The 17,374-nt window shown below is 43.6% G+C and overlaps 1 protein-coding gene across 1 annotated transcript in view; it reads right to left on the bottom strand.

The window, feature by feature from the left end:
- The window catches only part of LOC131879888 (acetylcholine receptor subunit beta-like 1), a 36,970-nt gene that overhangs the window by 6,250 nt on the left and 13,346 nt on the right, over nt 1–17,374 (bottom strand). Inside the window, exons 4-5 of the mRNA XM_059226355.1 lie at nt 16,693–16,802; nt 11,788–11,878 (exon numbers count right to left, since the gene is read on the bottom strand). Of these exons, the coding sequence (XP_059082338.1) occupies nt 11,788–11,878; nt 16,693–16,802 (201 nt within the window). The remainder of the gene's footprint in view (nt 1–11,787; nt 11,879–16,692; nt 16,803–17,374) is intronic.

Here is a 17,374-nt window from a genome sequence, read left to right as displayed (position 1 = left end):
TCTCGAAACTGACCAGGAAAGGATTTGGGAAATTAGTTTGCTCCTCACATTTATAAACACTGCTTTTGGCTCATAGAAACACTTTACCTTGAGATGGCCACTTGTGATTTATAGGCCTTGAAACTACCCATAATGGGTTAGTGCATCAATAAAGTGCATCCCATCAGGTTGGAAGGGACACCAGTGCTTGTAAAGTTCTACCACACATTTGATAAATTACCCAGAGTTTCACTCGTGCCATTGAATTTACCGCTTTAGCTCACTCAAGATGGACTATCGTATCGCATAGATGCTCAAGAACCCCATTTCGTTTCCACCCAATCCGTGTTTGGTTTTCGTTGTGGATAGAGATACGCAGACTCTTCTTATTTTCTTTGGAAAGCTCTCGAGGATCAAATTTGCTCAACGTTTGAGTCTCCAATTTTGGGCAATAGTTTGGACAAATATACCCTTTTTATCCAAGATCCCGGCCGACGTGAACTCAATCTGATCGGAAGAAATATCGGCTCAAGCACTGACAGCTTGACCACCGATACCTCTTTTTTTTTTGCTGTCTCATATTTGAACAAGGGAATTGGAGAGCTGAACTTCCACTTTAAAAGCTCTAAAAAAACTTCAAGCAACTTTCAGAACATGAGACGTTCAGGGGGCGAATATTGTCAGTGCAACGTATTTTGGACACCCTGACATAGAATATTGGTGCTGCCTGAATCCCAATTTGTTCCAAGGGGTGCTCACATTCAGACAGTCCAATTACTTACCAGCCTTGTCTGGCATTGTTCTCTCAACGACCTGCCCGTTTCCTTCGAAAAGGATCCTTTGAAACAAGATGAGCTCCTAACATCGGATATCTCGTAGAGAGGACCCCTAAAAATTCAAGGACTGACGACTTAATTCCCTGGAAAGGGTGGCCAAGAAACAAGCGAGGACCCTTGAGAGAGGAAGTCAGATCTAATCAGAAGCCCAGATTCATCCAATCAAAACTTATTTCCTTCCTTATACGCCACGCTTGAAAATGGCACCCATGTTCCAACCTAACATCAGATGTCATTTCCCAAGGAATGGAGTTCCTTCCCAAAATGGATCAACTTTGCCCACTTACGCAAGTGCATAGAAACTTCCGAGTATTTATAAATTTAGATTAACGGACTGTCATGTGCTCCCAAGTTAAGCGAACAAGCTAAGAACGTGGTAATCTTAGAACAAACTGAAAGTGGAGTTAACCAAGCGGAATGAAGAATGTAGGCCATTTGAACGAATGAATCATCGAGAGAGTCGAGCGAATCCTCCATCAATCGTTGTAAGACCTTGTGCTCAAAACGCTGAAATTTTAGCGCCATGCTCTCTCAGATTTTTCTTCCATACAGGGATCCAAGGCCTTAGAAGTAATGTAATACAAACACATGTTCTCAAACCCGGTTCATCACATACTACGCCGATCGATGTTCATCTGCCCGTTCTGCCTGGCCGAGATAAATTTAGGCCAAGAGGGCTGTAGACCTCTTTGAGCGCCCTTTTTGAATAATAAACGTGAGAGGGAATCGCAAGTGCAGAAGAAACTTCAACCACTGGTTGTTAGAAGTTCAGGATGACTTGAAGCTTACTGAATGGTGCCATCAAAAAGACAGGAATATGGAGATCTATGGCAATGCAAGATGTAGCCAGGCTTTGCGTTGTTGTTGTTGTTGCTGTTGCTGTTGTTCTCTCTCTCTCTCTCCTCAATCTACAAGTAAAAGTGGGGCAAGTTGTCTGTGTTTCGGAGCGAGCACGAACCAGAGCGCAAGATGACGACAAACCATCAATAACTCAGATCCCCAGGGAACATTGCAGTTGCCCGTGTAGAAGTGGGAATACGTACTGAAGCTGGGTTGTTCTGAAGCATTATCAAGGATAATTCAGCCCCAAACATCAGAGCGAGGAAGAGAGAGCGAGAGAGAGAGAGGAATATACCCTGGATCAAGAGCAAGGCCGCAATTGGCTGTTGGGTTTGACTTTTTTCGCTTTTCCTTGTCGAGTGTTTCTCTCCAACCTCCTGGATGGCTCCAAGTCGCCGGAAATGAGAAATGCTTGCCCTCTGACTTCTAGCTCCAACCATATTTCAAATCAATCAGCATTCTCAAGTCCATCGAGCATTCGGGTTAAGGGTCGCCTGAAGGCTCTCAATGCACTCCCTCCCTTCTCTTCCCTTCCTCCCTTCCATCCATCCATCCATCCATGCTCCTTTTCCATTCGCCATCCAACTAACTCTAATGCACTCCAGAGAAGCATGAAATGTAAATGATATCCATAGTGGTGCACATTTTTCATCTTCTTGTCGTACCATAGTACAAGCCCTCAGGTCTTGGGTGACGATCCAAGCGAACCCTCACTAACCCTGCCATTTTCAACCTCCACAGAAGGTGGCCACAACATCGTTCCCAATGAAACCATTTCGGGAGATGGTCGAGTTAGATCCACCACCCCTGGTTGTCAGAGCGCCCATTGGCAGCTATTAGGCGACTTTTTTTTTTTATCAATATGCATTTATTTGTATGATCTTAGCCTTAGGTGGGTATTTGAAAAATACTCCAGAGTGAGAAATGTCGAGGGGATTCACATCATTCTTGCTACGGAGGGCAATACTCTCTATAATATGAACGTTCATTCAGCCGGCGGAAGCAGAGGGAGACCACAGAAGGAGATTGGGCCAGGATATGGGCTTCCAATTCTCTCAGGAAGGCCCATGATGACGAATGGGGAGGCCTCAAGATCAAATCTCATTCCACCACGACGTGTCTTGTGATGTTTTTTTATCCCTTGTTCCAAAAGAAGTGGCTGTCAATGCAGCTAGGCGTAACAAGGCAATGCCCGTGTCAGACATGTTGCCTGCCTTGAATTGAGCATTGATACATAAGGAAAGTGTAAGTTGGGAAAGATAGACTCACTTATCGATCACTTTGGGGTTGTCAGACGGAAAAATGTCGATCTGACTTTTCCAGACTTTGAAATTCCCGCCAAGTGTGATTGAGAGGCCTTCTGAAGGTGCAACATAACTTTCTAGTTTGCGACAGTTAATTCTCCAAACAGACAGATAGACTGGCTAGGCCGGGTTCAACCGACCTTCTTCCAGCTCCAACTCTTTTATTGGATAGGGTTTTCTCCCGGTTGGATCTTCATTGCCGTTATCCCCCTGTTCATGCATCAATGAAGAAGTGCACTATCCCGAGGTTGAACTACGACGTGAAAGCAGAGAGAATGCAAGTCGAAGTAAAATCCCCTCTTGGGTGCTTTCAGAGTCTCTCTTCACTTCAAATCGACACCCTGATGGGCGGATGTTGGCACAAGGTCATTCCGCCCGCCTCCTTCATTTGGTCTAATTTCAAGCCTTGGCCAACTCGTGGGAAACAGGAGCGGGGGGGGGGGAACTTGATAAGATATTCTGGAATTTATGGAGGTAAAGAGATGAAAGTTCTCCGCTCAACTTTCAGACCGATGAATCAAGGATATCAGGAAGTTTTTTGAACCTCACCACAAAACAGCAACAACAACAGGCAAACCCGTTCAAGTGTGCTCAACGATGCAGGCAATTCCAGCAAACCCGTTCTTGACCTGTCTAACAAACTAGAAGCTCACTGCCGACGAATTTTAGGGGTGGAATGGGTAGACATCAACTTAAGTGGCTCTCTCCATTTTGGTTATGACGTCATTGAGGTCTTGAGCACGCCCGACCAATCCTTATTTCATGTCCTTTTTTTGTCATACAGCTTAGGGTTACTTTTAAGATGATTCCATATGTTCCATTTCAAGAGGCCAATTGGTGAATTATTAATTCGGTGTGGGGAAGCATACAAATTTGCTCTGGCAGATGTGTAAGCTGTGTTAGTCATCTCAGGGCGATTTTAAATTTGAAACGAAAATCAACCCCTATTCAAGTCAATTCCTTCACATTGGTATAAAACTTGATTACCAATGAAAAAGTGACTCCAATAGATTGATAATTGTATAACACAAGAGAAACTCTAGAATTTATCAGAATTACAAACTTTACAAATTAGTGCTTCTTTTTTGTTATTTAAAGAAATATTTTGTAATTTCTTCCAAAAGTCAAAAAATATACATGCTAAGATTCCCAAAACCGTTCGTTTAAACTTTTCTTCATCATTTATTTGGTTGGGAGTCATAGGATACTCGATGGATTGGTCCCAATTATGTTCCCTTGTCGAGAGTAAAATGTCCCAAACCAAATTTGCTGCCCTTTTTCCGCTTTAGGCTCCTTTTTTTCTTGGAACTGTTTTAGGACGAGATTGAGAAAGAGTATATAAGAGAGTAGCAAGAAACTATTCATAATTCACTCGGCACTAGAAGATTCAAGACATGACACAGCAAAGATTGCTAGTGAAGATCCTCGTGTCGAGGTCATCTTGCCAGTCAAGTGCGACTCGGTGATAACGGGTAAATGAAATGGACCACATCAGAAAAACGAGCTCAGCCAGGAGAATGGTCCACTACTCACACCAAATCTCCGATAGAGGAGGACCACTCGAGGTCTGGTCTAGAATTCATAATTCACATCGAGCCTTGACAGAATCTCTAATCTGTGCGTAAATTGGGTGCACTTAAAGTGTTCCTCCACCACGGACTCTCCCTCGGTTTCCACCTTTTTCGCGCTTTTCCTCCTTGATGGAACAACCCGTAAAAGGTGCAATCTTTCGAGGCCAGGACTCACTCAAATTAGAATGGAGAAGGTTTTGCTACTTCGAATCTAATTGATGCTGGACGTCAATGTACGTAGACAGCGCCCCTATTTACTAGGTTTTGATATCAGTGTTGGTTGGCCTTTCTGTAATCTCCATTTATTCATCCCTTGGGACCCTGAGGTTTTACCGAGTTATCTTGCCTCTTGCAGACGTTTCCTTGGGATACTCACGAGTCAGAACCGACCGAACAATGAGAGTTTGTTTAACGATATTGATGTTTATCTGCGGTCACTCAAAGATCTGACTGTGATTACTTCGATCTTGCATCAAGGGCTCCTAACATTGGACCAACCCGACCGTCTATTGATTGTTCTATTGCGTCTCTTTCTAGTTGTTCAACTGACCACTAAAGAGGACGATGCTTTTGGATGATAAAGCTTAATTTAGGACTAGGAAATGAACGCAAATTGAACGCTAAAGATCCTTGTGTCTGTTTTGAAGGACAAGGCTACCATGAGGCTACCATGTGTCTGATAAACGTAATGGACGCAGTTGATCATGATTTCCAAAGATTGCTTGGATTTGAACCCTAAGGCTGATGCACTAAAGGGGCAAAGGTGAACATATACTCGTATTGACATACGACCCATTTTTTTGGGTTCCGTTAACCTTGATCATATGGTATCTTAAGCCACGACGTTCCCAAAGATCAAAGGCAGATCGAATTGGGAGAGGACGGACCTGCTCCTTCTTCTTCTCACTCTTCACTCACAAGGTATTCTGAGGGAGGGAGGGAGGGAAGGAAGTTCCGTTTGTTCGTCTTATTTTCCTTTCCTGTTCCTCGAGAGACTGAATGCCTCTATGATTGAGCGGTCCTTTAGCACGTGTTTCATCATCAAATTGTGTCACTTCTCCGTGAAACGGACCTAAGATGCAATCACTTTCTGCTAGTAGTGCGGGAGAATATGGGCCATCGGAAGCCAATTCATCATGTTCCGGAATCTCCAGAAGCGCCTTTTCCGATCCTGCACCTTCATTGTTCCAATTGTTTGCATTACCCTTGGAGAATTGTTCCAATGACTAGGGTCAATGGAACAAAGAATAAACAAGGCAATGAACGAAAATTAACAAGGAGATTCAATAACAAGAGAAGCTCCAATTGCCTTTACTAAAAACGTGTGTTGGTGGATGTCCTAATTAGATTTACACTGAGACATGATTGGTTGGGTGTGAGGCATTGCTATTCCATGGTCCATTTGGCGGATTTCTACCACGGTCGCTCAGACTGTTTGGGGACACTGGAACGAGATCCCTTATTTAATTTCCACTAGAGTGCTCCTATTTTTGAGTCGGTTTGACCATTGAGCTGAGTAGACGTTCTCCTCCGGTAAACTTGTCTACTATGTTTGACCGACATCAGAGGGAGGATTCACAAAAGTCCGGGACCTTGAATTGCGGCACCCTATTTAGGAATCATTGGCGAGATTAACAAGGCATTAAGGTCTTGGAACTAACGGACATGGAATCCAGATATTATGCATGAACGGTTTACGCCCAGATTAGAAGTTGTCTTCCGCGTTTTGGTGGTTCATTCTTCCCAAAGATCCCCAAGTTTTTGAAAGGAGAAAGACTTTTTTCTCCAAAGAGAGAACTTTTAGCAACAACTCGAGAGCTATCTACGTCAGTTCCATGTTGTTCCAAGATGACCTTGCTCAATGCCTGGGCACTTAAGAGGAACCATTTGCAGCTGTGGACCATTTCTGACTCCAATCTGGTGAACGGCCAATCCTGACCTGTCGAAGTGATGATAAATTACCAGAAACATGTGAAGGTTTGTCATGTTTCAACTGCTCAAGGAGGATGAGGAAAGGGAAACTTTTTGAGTTGCTGATGGTAGGCAATTCGGCAAGCAGGACTTTCCCAATTCCCATCTCAGACATCATCCACTAGCCTCAATCATCTGGAATTCAACACGAGGTTCAATTTCCATCCTGCTGGAAAGTTGTGTCCTCGCTTCAGGTTTGCCAAATTGGAAGGATATGAATCCGACGCTGCCATAAAGTCCAAATTTGGGGCAACTGTCTGGGCGGGGGTTTAATCGATCCCTCGAGGGGCACAATAAGCGACCATTTTAAATGCAACACAATGGAGCCAAGTGCGTTCTAAAACAACGAATTTATTGCCAATTGTCACCGGCAAGCCTGATCCTGACCTGGCCATTGTCGTGGCGACAAAATTCGTTAGGGTTGCAAGGAAAGGTGAAAGTTTTTGATTTTTCTACCGTCCACTTTTCAGTCCAATGGACTCGAAGAATAGAGACAGATTTTCAAGTAGAAGTTGGCGACAGTCTGGAGCGAGACGTGGATGTTAAATCATCTAACTTCTCGCCAGTAACTCGTATATTTGAGATCAACCAGAATCAAGATGAGGGCCAAAGGAGGAAACGGAGAGAATTCCACGCCCTATTTTTGTCAACCCAAACTCGACGCTAGGGACTTGATGTGCTCAGTTTATGGATGGTTCTAGTGTTTCATGGAACTCAAAATAATGGCCTTTCAGTGCAAATTCCGACTGGAAATTGCCTTCAAAGAGGGACGACTCCTCACTAGTGCCAACGCCAAAGCTATCTTTCTTTAGAAATGCATTTCTATTTCTTCAAAGCAACGAGAGCTTCAAGAAATCGCGAAAGAACCCAACAGCGAGGCTTGCTTTTACAACGGAAGCCAACTATTAGCATGACCTCGTAGTACAAAAGTCCTTCAGCATTACAATACCAGAACGAATAGTCATGATGGAAGTGGAAGTGCTTGCTACATATCTGAAGAATGACAAGCTACGACAATAGCTCCCTCAAGTACCCCTAACGGCGGATCCATGGATGTGTAGCCATAAACTACAAGTACTGTACATTGAAATCCTCGACCACGTTCTTACTTGATACCATCTCACTCAAGGAATGAATGCAAACGCTTTTACAACACCCTGAGTCCTGTCTTCAAGGTTGATGATAATGAAGGTCCGTGCGGTCTCCTTAGCAAAACTTGAGTAGAACCAGGAACTACGTAGTATACATAAGACAGTGAAGCCAATCTGAAGGCAAAGGCTTGAATCCTGTTTCAACAATTGAAACTCTTTGGAGGAACTTTTATCTCAGTTTCGCGTGTTTGCCATCTTCAGAGCTCTTACTCAAATGGAACATTTTGCGGTCTCTCTTGACAAGTCTTCGTGCACTAATGGATTTCAAATCCATCTTCCACTTCGTACTTTGGATGGTTTGGGGATGTGCGCGTAATATACGAACCATGTTGGTTGGCTTTCACAAACAATGGAAGAAATGCTACAAACAGAATATTAATGGCCTCTCTAATTGCAAAAAGTCAAGCCGCTCTCGTTCCATTCGTCGTCTTTCTCGACACGAGTTTTTGGGTGTCTTTGTCTCAAGGAAGACGATCCATAGAGCACAACAAGGAAGAAAATTAATGGCATTCTAGCTAGCTCGCTTTCCAAACTCGACCCAAGTTCTCTTCCTGGACCGCAAAACAGCTCGCTAGAGATTGCTTTGTCAAAGTGGTTGCTTAAACGGAGGTGAGCTCTAGGTCTTCATCAAGCTTTGTTGACCATGAGACCTACTTCACAGAGAAAGAGAGAGAGCAAGAGCAAGAAAGTGAGAGAGCGACAGAGAGGAGCGGGTGATGAACTCACTCGGAGCGATTGGTTGCCTTGTCCAATTTATGGATCAACTTGTTTGGTCCAATTCCGGCGGGAAATCAGCTTCCTGACCCCCAAGTGGCCCAAAATGACCTATTTCCATCCAACCATTATGGATTTTAGCCAATAAAATGCCGACTTCGGAGGCCAGGAGGGACATCCAAGGACAAAGGAAGCGAGGCCCAGATGGGACCGTACTTATTGTCAAAGTCGTTTTGGGGGCCATTTTATTCCCTCAGACTATGAACTAAGAGTACTTAAAGGGACGTGGCCATGGCCACCATAGAGGTGGAGGAAGTTCTCTATGCAATTTTTATGGCCCTTTGCGTTCTTTTCTGGGCGGAAACAGGGACTCTCTGCAAGACAAACAATGAGCAAAGTGTTCCGAAAGTTGTCGAACACTGAAGTCACCACGCCAAACCGAAATTCCAGCTCACACGACCACCTATTTCAAAGAGGCATTCAAAGCCACGAGAATGATCAATCCAGTATCCAACCCTTGAAGTGAGGATTGCTTCCAAGCAGAGCTCAAAGAGACCCAAACGAGGAATGAGACTGCTCCATTGCTCAAGATTGGCCTCAAATTGTGGAAGAACGTTCCTTTGACACACGACGAGGAAGGAAAGACGCCAAAACCCGCCGAACAACAACATATCAAGAATGGGCGGAATTCCGAGACACCGCCACAATTAGAGCCATGGCGAAAAAACGCGCTATAATTCGTGAGACCATTAAATGGATGGCGCTTAAGTTAAGACTAGAAGATCGAGGCTCCCTTTAATACTTCCACACACAGACGGTCATTGTCTCGGCCATATGATCTTGGTAAAATATATAATCGTGTTTCGCTTGAAACTTCACAGACTGTCACTGAACTTTCACGAAATTAGATCAAAAAAAGTTTCCCTCTCTTCGTCGCTTTTATGTACATAGTATGAAACCGGTTCCAGGTGGACTTGACAGCCTAAGACGGATCAGGGTGACCCAAAAAAAAAACGAAACGGGCGATTTTGTCTCTTCTTTTATCCCATCCTTCTTCTTGGCTTTGACTTCTTTTCGGACGTTCCTTCTTCACTCCTTTTGTTTGAAATTCGGGATTCCTAAGAGACTTTCGTGGCTTGTGAAATGGATTTAGTTTCTTTGTCTCGCCAAGCGAGAAAAAACTGTGCTTGGGAAGTTGCAAAAGGGACCGTTGAAGATCCCACCCAATTGGAACAAAGATAACTTCAGTTGCTACATCATGAGCAAAGAGATCCTACGACAAACTTTCAGTCAAAACGACTTCTTTCCCGACTTCAATTATCACCAATTGAAACTCTCAAACTTTCTGAGCAAGAATTTAGGAATTCCATTTGCATCTTGGAGTTTAATCTTCCTTGTCTCTGAGGAGCAAATTTTATGGGGAGTGGAATTCCCCTCCCCCCCCTCCCTCCGAACGGAGTGAACCTCAAGGTCAATGATGTCTTGAGGTACGTGTAAAGTAGTCTGGTTGGGATCCATAAAGACAAGTGCCAATCGAGGAACTTGCTCCCCGCAAGTTCCATTACCAAATCGATGTACCCTACAAGACAATTGTACACGACATTATAGGACGTGTTGGGAGGTTTCTTCTGAGTGCGTCACTCACCGCAGTTCTCTTTAGCCTATGTCGATCACAGATATGAGACTTGTCCTAGACCGCAAATGAGTTGATAATCAGTGTCATACTCCACAGCCTAATTGGCGTTTAAAAGAAAATTACCAAGTGTTGTGGAGCCCAACCTTGTGTGGGTGAGCTTTTAAGTGAGCCCATTAAGAGATGACCAGAGAGCCAATGGCTAAAGCACCATATCTATGAGTAGTACTTCTAGCTCTTGCACAACTGGGTGGGCGAGGTGGGCGTGTGCAGTTCCAATTGGGATCGAGGAGGAATGGAAAGGAGGCACGGGAACCAGTAGGAGCAAGCATTCTTTAGATCAGTGGAACGTGCCCAGAATCGCAAATGGAATCTTCTTCTTTTGGTTCTTCTCTGGCGTCGTCGTCCTTCGTTTGGAAGACAACTTCGCTCTCTGGCGACCATTTTTGTCGCTACGTAGTGTGCCTGTCTTTATCCTGAAGAGAGACTTTGTCGAAAGAACCGGATCCTGTAGAGCTAAAGATGAGAGGCAAGCCACGCCAGGGCCGAGGGGAACCCCTCTTGCTTCCTTCAAGAAGGATATCCAGATCAAGGAATGAACCCAAGCAAAATCTTTTGAACCTTCCTCAAACCACACCGCAAGGACCACCAACAAGAGGTACGGCCTCTCAGCCTCAATGGCGTACTGCCTCATGAACGAATGAAGCCCTTTCACGAGAAGGTTCTCCTCGATCTGCTGGTATCTGGCAATCTCTTTGAAAGCCTCTTTGAACTTGGAGGAACTTGGAGAAAATATTAAGTATATAAGCCCTATAATGAAGCTGGGTCACAATCACGTTGGCTTCAATCTCAGTCCAGGCTAACTCATACTGTATATACTTAGCACCAAAAGTACAGCGGTGGAGATCGTTAGTTAAAAGTTGAGCTGGATTTCGCTCCTTCAGGAAAGCAGGAGTGGGATTTTATGGAACATATCTTCAACAAGATACTGGAGACTGGCTAAGCGAGAGAAACCCAGATACCCAGTAGTTCCCTCGGGGGGGGGGGCCCTCCCCTCCCCCCCTCCTCTTTTTTCAGAACTGGCCAAACTCAAGCCTCAGGAGAATCCTTCGATAACTGCCAATACCAAAAGTTAGAGCGTCGTCGCAAAGTTCACACACTTTCGGTTCAAATACCTCGCCTTATAACAAGCTTTGGGTGATGGATCATTCATGTAAAGTCAAGTAATTGATCATCCATTGGTATAAATGGATGGTTGGCGTCAAGGCGGATTGGTTCAGATCCCCGTCATATTTTAGGATTAAGGCTCTCAAGGGATTTCTTACAGTGATCCACCTTCCATCTTCATTCACTCACTCTCTCCATTTCGGTTCCAGAATCGGTCTTCCCAACGAACCTCGGAGTTGATCCACTAAATATTTTATTAAACATAAAAGCGCCTCCTATCGCCCAAGCATGGCTTAGGGATGGGCTTTTTTATTGGGCAAAGGATACTTGATGGTCAGGGAAATTCATATCCGCTTCAACTGACTCTCTACTTTGGTTAATCCTAAACTCTCAGGGCAAGGGCCCAACTTCCAATCGGTCACCATACTTGTTTGGTAAAGTATTTGCTGAGAAAGAATAAGTCTGGATGCTCGTAACTCGTTCCCTTCGCCAACGTCTGCTCTAATCCGTTAGATCTGTCGTTTCGGTCTGGTATTTGCTTTTTTATGCCTTGGCCAGGATCCCTTTTAAGAGGCTCTGAGTCGAAAGAAGCATGTTGGGTTGTCATTTTGTTTGCCTTACTTGATAAATGGCCGGCGGCACCCACAGAACCTCTCCATCGGGATATATCAGGACGTTAGATTTGTATCGGACCTCATAATTGCCGTCAGCACTGGAAAAAAGAGAAGGAAATAGATTGTTAATCTCAAAGCAAATTTCCCCCATCCTTTGCTCAAGGGTTAGATAGTCTGCAAGAAAGTCACATCAAGAGCTAGCTGCTTCTGTTTGGCAGCGAAGGTTTATCATTAACTTCTCTTTTGGGAGTCTGTGAAGCGTCTCTTTTGTAAATAAGACGATTGTTATTGCAACTACTTTGGCGCTACTTTACTCAATAGAGCAGACTCGGAATTGGAGATGAAGGGGCTCTAACCAAGACCCTGTGACATGAAGAAAAGAATAGACGCTTGAAATGAAGTCATCGAGAGGTAGTACCATTCACGGAATCTAGGCTCAAGTGCCCACTCGAAATGTCAATAAAATTAAGGGCGAGTGTCCCATCCATCTTTTCAAGACGGTAAGACGTCCTTTTTCAATTCCCTCCAAAATGTGGCATTATGTGGAATTGGGACCGCAGATTCGAGAACCTTGGAGGCTCATCCTGACTCTTGAGCGTGTGAGAATAAGGACCGAGGATGAAAGCAGACCCAATGACGACCGGACCAGATTATTTCGCATTACCATTCTCACTCACAATCACATGGCCTTGGTCGTTCCTCTCGTCGTCCCATTATTTTGATCCTAATCTAACTCAAGAGGGATTAGTGCATTGTTCCACTTCCGTGCCAATATACGAGGCCATTTCGGATTCTAATGCACTATGAAAGTGGTTTCTCGAACAAGCTTTTGGAGTTGAATGAATCTGGAAGTTATTAAAGAGCCAGTCTCTACAAGCCAGCGCAGAAGTGTTTCTCGCGTTCCTCCTTGTTCCAAAATGGTTATTTGGTTAACAAGAGGGCTCTTCTCCACTATCGAGCCCATTGCCACCGAACATGTACAGAAAATAAAGCTGAGCTCCAAGATGGAGGAGCCATGGCAAAGCCTCGGTGAATATGGGAGAAATGGAGTGGATTAGCTTCATCTGAGTAAAAGGAAGTCAAGTCATCCAAGCTCGAGCACCTTCTTTGCCAGCATTACAATATTGACTCCTCGCCACTACATAGCACATACCTACGTACCTCGACAACCAAAATGTGTTCTTCGCGAATACACGGGTAATTCGTATATTTTTTTACCAGTGACCCAGATATCTTAAGTGTGTGTTTGAAATGAAGGCTGTAGAAAAGAAAGAAAGACCGTCAGCTTCTGCATTCTCTGTATTTGAGCAAGAACGAGAGAAGAGGGCCAGAGCGACAGAAGGAGAGGGAACGAAAGAAAGAAAAAAAGGAAAGAAAAGGAGGAAAGGAGGGGAGAGTGTGAGCTACCCAACCAGGAGAGGCTCGCTGTACATCAGAAAGGTGTATGAAGAGGCTCCTATCATTTCGCTTGAAGCAAGATTAACCTTTCCAAAAGTGACTCCTACAGTCAAGGTTTCCAAACACAGGCTTTGAGTCCATCAGTGCGTATGCCACGATCTGTGAGGTGTCAGTTTCCAACCAATCTGAAAGATCTCCTCACCAACCAACCAAAAAGTGGGGAAGGATTGGAATTTGGCACGGAAGTGAAGTGGCAAGTTTGGCGCACCCACCTGAATGTACTAAGCTGGAAGCTTGACTGGAATAGAGTTGCTACCAGCTATAGGAATGGGTCAAACCGTCTAAGCCAACGAGGGAGAACGAGCACAATTGGGAAGAAAATAATTAGTTGCCGGAAGGGGCTCGTGACCAGAGCAATCAGTGCTGTTGTTGTTAATAAGCTAAAGAAAAACGAGGGGTCTTGACAGAGGATTCTTAATCCTTCTTTTTTTTCATCTGACGGAACTAATTTGCTTTGTTCCGAATTGAAATTCTGCTTCAGTTGACTCGAAAGGGGCCCTAGATGATGGATGAATAGCGAGAGACACAGAAAGAAGGAGTCAGAGAGAAGAGAGGCCGCCATTATTTATAACCGCTTCAGGAGAATGCAATTCCCGTAATGGGATTATAGAGATGGAACTTTCCCAATTTGAGGCAGTTTATTGCACATATGCTCGATGGTGGAGAGTCCGGACAAAGCGTCATTATCTATAACATGGATATCACTATGATGGGGAGTGCAAGGGCTCTAAACGGCGCCCCTGGCTCTAAGGTTGAACCAATGAGGCCACGAGAGACTAGTTTCTACTCCAGTGGATCTGAAGTCCTAAATTCTTCCCAAGACGCTCATTACTGGACCTGAAATACGATGAAGAAGTCCATAAAATCTAGACAATAACCTCGTCGTTTGATGCTAATGTTCTTATATGGGTGGGAGGTCTGTATCCACCCATTTTCGCCTTCGGCAAAGACAGACAGGATCCTAGGGAGGAAGAGGCCGGTCTTGTGGTGTTTGTCCGCCGGTCGAGTTGTTTTGCTCATTCTGTTCAGCTTAGGAACACATTCACTCGTTGGGTCCATTCTTGGGTCTTCAAGTACCCCTTGGAACAAACAATGGGTCTCGGTTCCACTTTTTACACCAGTTTTCAATTCTGCTGAAGGATCACAACTTCGTTTGGCTGGAAGCCTCCCACCAGACCAGTCAGTTTACAGGGTATGCAATATAAGAGTTTTCTTCCTCAAGTGTTTACGAGAACAAAGGGGTGCAAACAATTTTTCATTGAATTTTCACGGTTCGTCAGAGAACGACTTTGACTGAATAAAATATGAGGACCGTATAAAAGTGGATTAAGCACCAGGACGAATAGTGGATTGCCGGATACCACTGGATGTAAATTTGTTCCCATGCAGAAAATGGAGCTAGGAAGGTATTTTTACCAAGTCAGTGCAAACACTGTCAGAAATACGGGAAATTAGATACATTTTCTGGCTTCAAAACCTAAACAAAATGGGAAAACTTGTGACATTTTAAAAAAAGGTAAAAACATTAGTTTACAACCCAAATGCTGGAAATAATCGGATTTTGTTGTTTTGTTAGGTTAAGTTTGGGGTGAAAGTGTGCATCATTGTGACATCTTGCTTTGAAATGTATACTTTATTCAAACAGCCACGTGATACCAATCACAAATAAGCACTATCTTGAACGAGGCTAATACACAAGATACACAAGATACAATAAAAGTAATTTCCTTTCTTTTTTTGGTTTGGTTTGCTAGGGTTAGCGAAGCAATCCATAATATCATTCACTTTCAAATGACGTTGCCCAGGTTCATGTCCCCTATCAGAGTGGTTCTCCGTCTGTGGGTGTGGTTAGCGTCTAAAAGTTTCCTTGAGAAAGGTTGGGGAGGAGATTTGAACCTGGGATCTCATGCTATAAAATTGCGCTAACTACTTTGCCACGTCATCACCCTTGTTGGAGGCAAGTCTGTGTCCCTCATCTTTTTATTCATGAAGGTGTATCCATTCACTTTGCAGACTCTGCTAAAATATCTTGAAAGAATACAGTTCTATTGATGTCCTAGTTTCCCATCGGTCCTGGTTGTAGCGTTTACCCCATATTTTGTTTACCTTATTTTCAAGCTAACGAACCGTGTGTTCAGAAGCTCTCAGAACTGTACAGTGTATAATGCATTGTTGCAACTCACGCCACTCACATTTCATACCAGAGTCCTCAGGGAGGAAGTTTCTAATGGGAATCTTAAGTGTTATTTATGCTCAGCGAGTGGTCCAACGACCTCCAGACGAAACAGTCAAACCAATCCACACTTATTCTAGTCGAGTCGACTCGCTGATGATGATCGTAAAAGTGCTAGACCTGCCTCATGTACTCGAAAGACTGGAATCCACGGGTGAGAGACGATGAGTGTTCCATTGATAGCATGTCCAAGCCCAAGTAACAGATGGGGTTTTCAATCTATCCAACGAGAGATCCACATTTCAAACTGGCCTTGACGGTCTTATCTTTGCCGTAAATAACTTGTAGTGTATGTGTGTGTGTGGGGGGGGGGAGGGGGTAATGAAGGCTATCATATTTCTGCTGTTTTTCTCAGTAGAGGACTGAGATTTTGTAAAAAAAAACTTGAATTCAGAGCTCATGGAGGTTGCAAATATAAAGTAATGCTCCCTCAAAAAGATCCGCAGCTTACTTCAGAGTTTTCACCCATGTTTTCCCTATTTTAAAACCCATAAGGCCAAGCTTGATAAGGCGGAAAGGCCTCTGTCGACTTTTCAAAGCCGAGATGTCAGACAAAAGTCCGTTATGACAAGACCATTTTTGTTATTCAAAGGACGGTCAGAATTCTTCTGACACTTTTATCGACCCTCAGATTGGGCCCAAAGTGTTTGAAAGAGTGTTTGTTGGGTTTCAAATGACCATGAACCATGTTAGGTCCATGACAGGTCGTTAAACAATGAGAATGTTTTACCGAGTATATACAATTCTAAAATGAAACCCATCACTGAAATTTAATCCATTGGAAAGCAATAAGAAATTCAAAACTTTTGGCTTTCCGATATTCTGTATGAAAAGCATCGTCCATTGCTAAGAATTGGAATTTGGATGGGTTGTTTTGCTCTCGATAGCTCTCGATTAGAGGCTGATTCCATCATAGAAAATATTAGAGAGCTTGAAAATATTTCTTTTTTTTCTCCTTAGTTCAAAACGTCATCTTATCTGAACACTTGACCCTCATAGAAATGATAAAGCTATCCAGGAACAAAATTCCATGTTTACCCCTGGGTTGTCAAGTGGATACCTGTTTCAATTGAAACGCATACAGCTACTAACATAAATCTCATATATTCGGGAGACTGACTTAAAGTGGACAGTGATGGAGATTCACTTTCTTTCCAACTCAGTATTCGATTCCAAAACCCTTTTTCGTTTCCCACCTAGGTCTGCATATTCCCCACTTACTTATTGAATAATACGATATCGGGTTTCCAGACTTTATCTGGAGGCAATCGAAGAACACTGATGCCACCGTAATCAGCTTCGTCCCATTGGAGCTGATAATCATTCCAGACCTGCAAATAGAAGAGAACGAAAAGGTCATTCAATGGGAAAAACCGAGCTTAGTATTTGTTTTTACAACCATAAAATAGACAAATTGGTAAACGATGATCATTGTCAGAAGTGATGGACCAAAAGATATTTCTACTGAAACCGATTTAGGTTTGGTTATGCTTACGGAAATCGAAAGCGGACAGTCCCTGTAAACCTTTTATTCAAATTATATGGTTCTCAGATCAAATTACTTATATTCTCAGATGACAACATTTCCGCAAATCATTGTCACAACTCTAGGTTACAATGAGTTTTTAATTGCTTCAAGAGGATTGGCATTCCATTAGTTCCATTAATTCTAGCCTGATTTTTTTTTTTGCTGAAAGGCTTTCGGTTTCGGCTGAGCTCTCTTTCGGCTGAAACTTTTGGTTTCGGTTTTGTGATCTTCCAAACCATCACTATTCGTGTTTCTGCTTGAAGGAGGGGTAGGCGTGGTGCTACCTAGCTTTGATTGATATCCATAGTAAGGTTAAAAGCAACAAGTACATTTAAAATTGACGCAGATATTGCTCTTGGGGACTTTATTGTGAGA

Source organism: Tigriopus californicus, chromosome 4 (genome assembly GCF_007210705.1).
Source record: "Tigriopus californicus strain San Diego chromosome 4, Tcal_SD_v2.1, whole genome shotgun sequence".
NCBI classification, from domain to species: domain Eukaryota; kingdom Metazoa; phylum Arthropoda; class Copepoda; order Harpacticoida; family Harpacticidae; genus Tigriopus; species Tigriopus californicus.
Note: the sequence above shows the minus strand (reverse complement) of the source record. Positions and strands in the feature narration are given on the sequence as shown.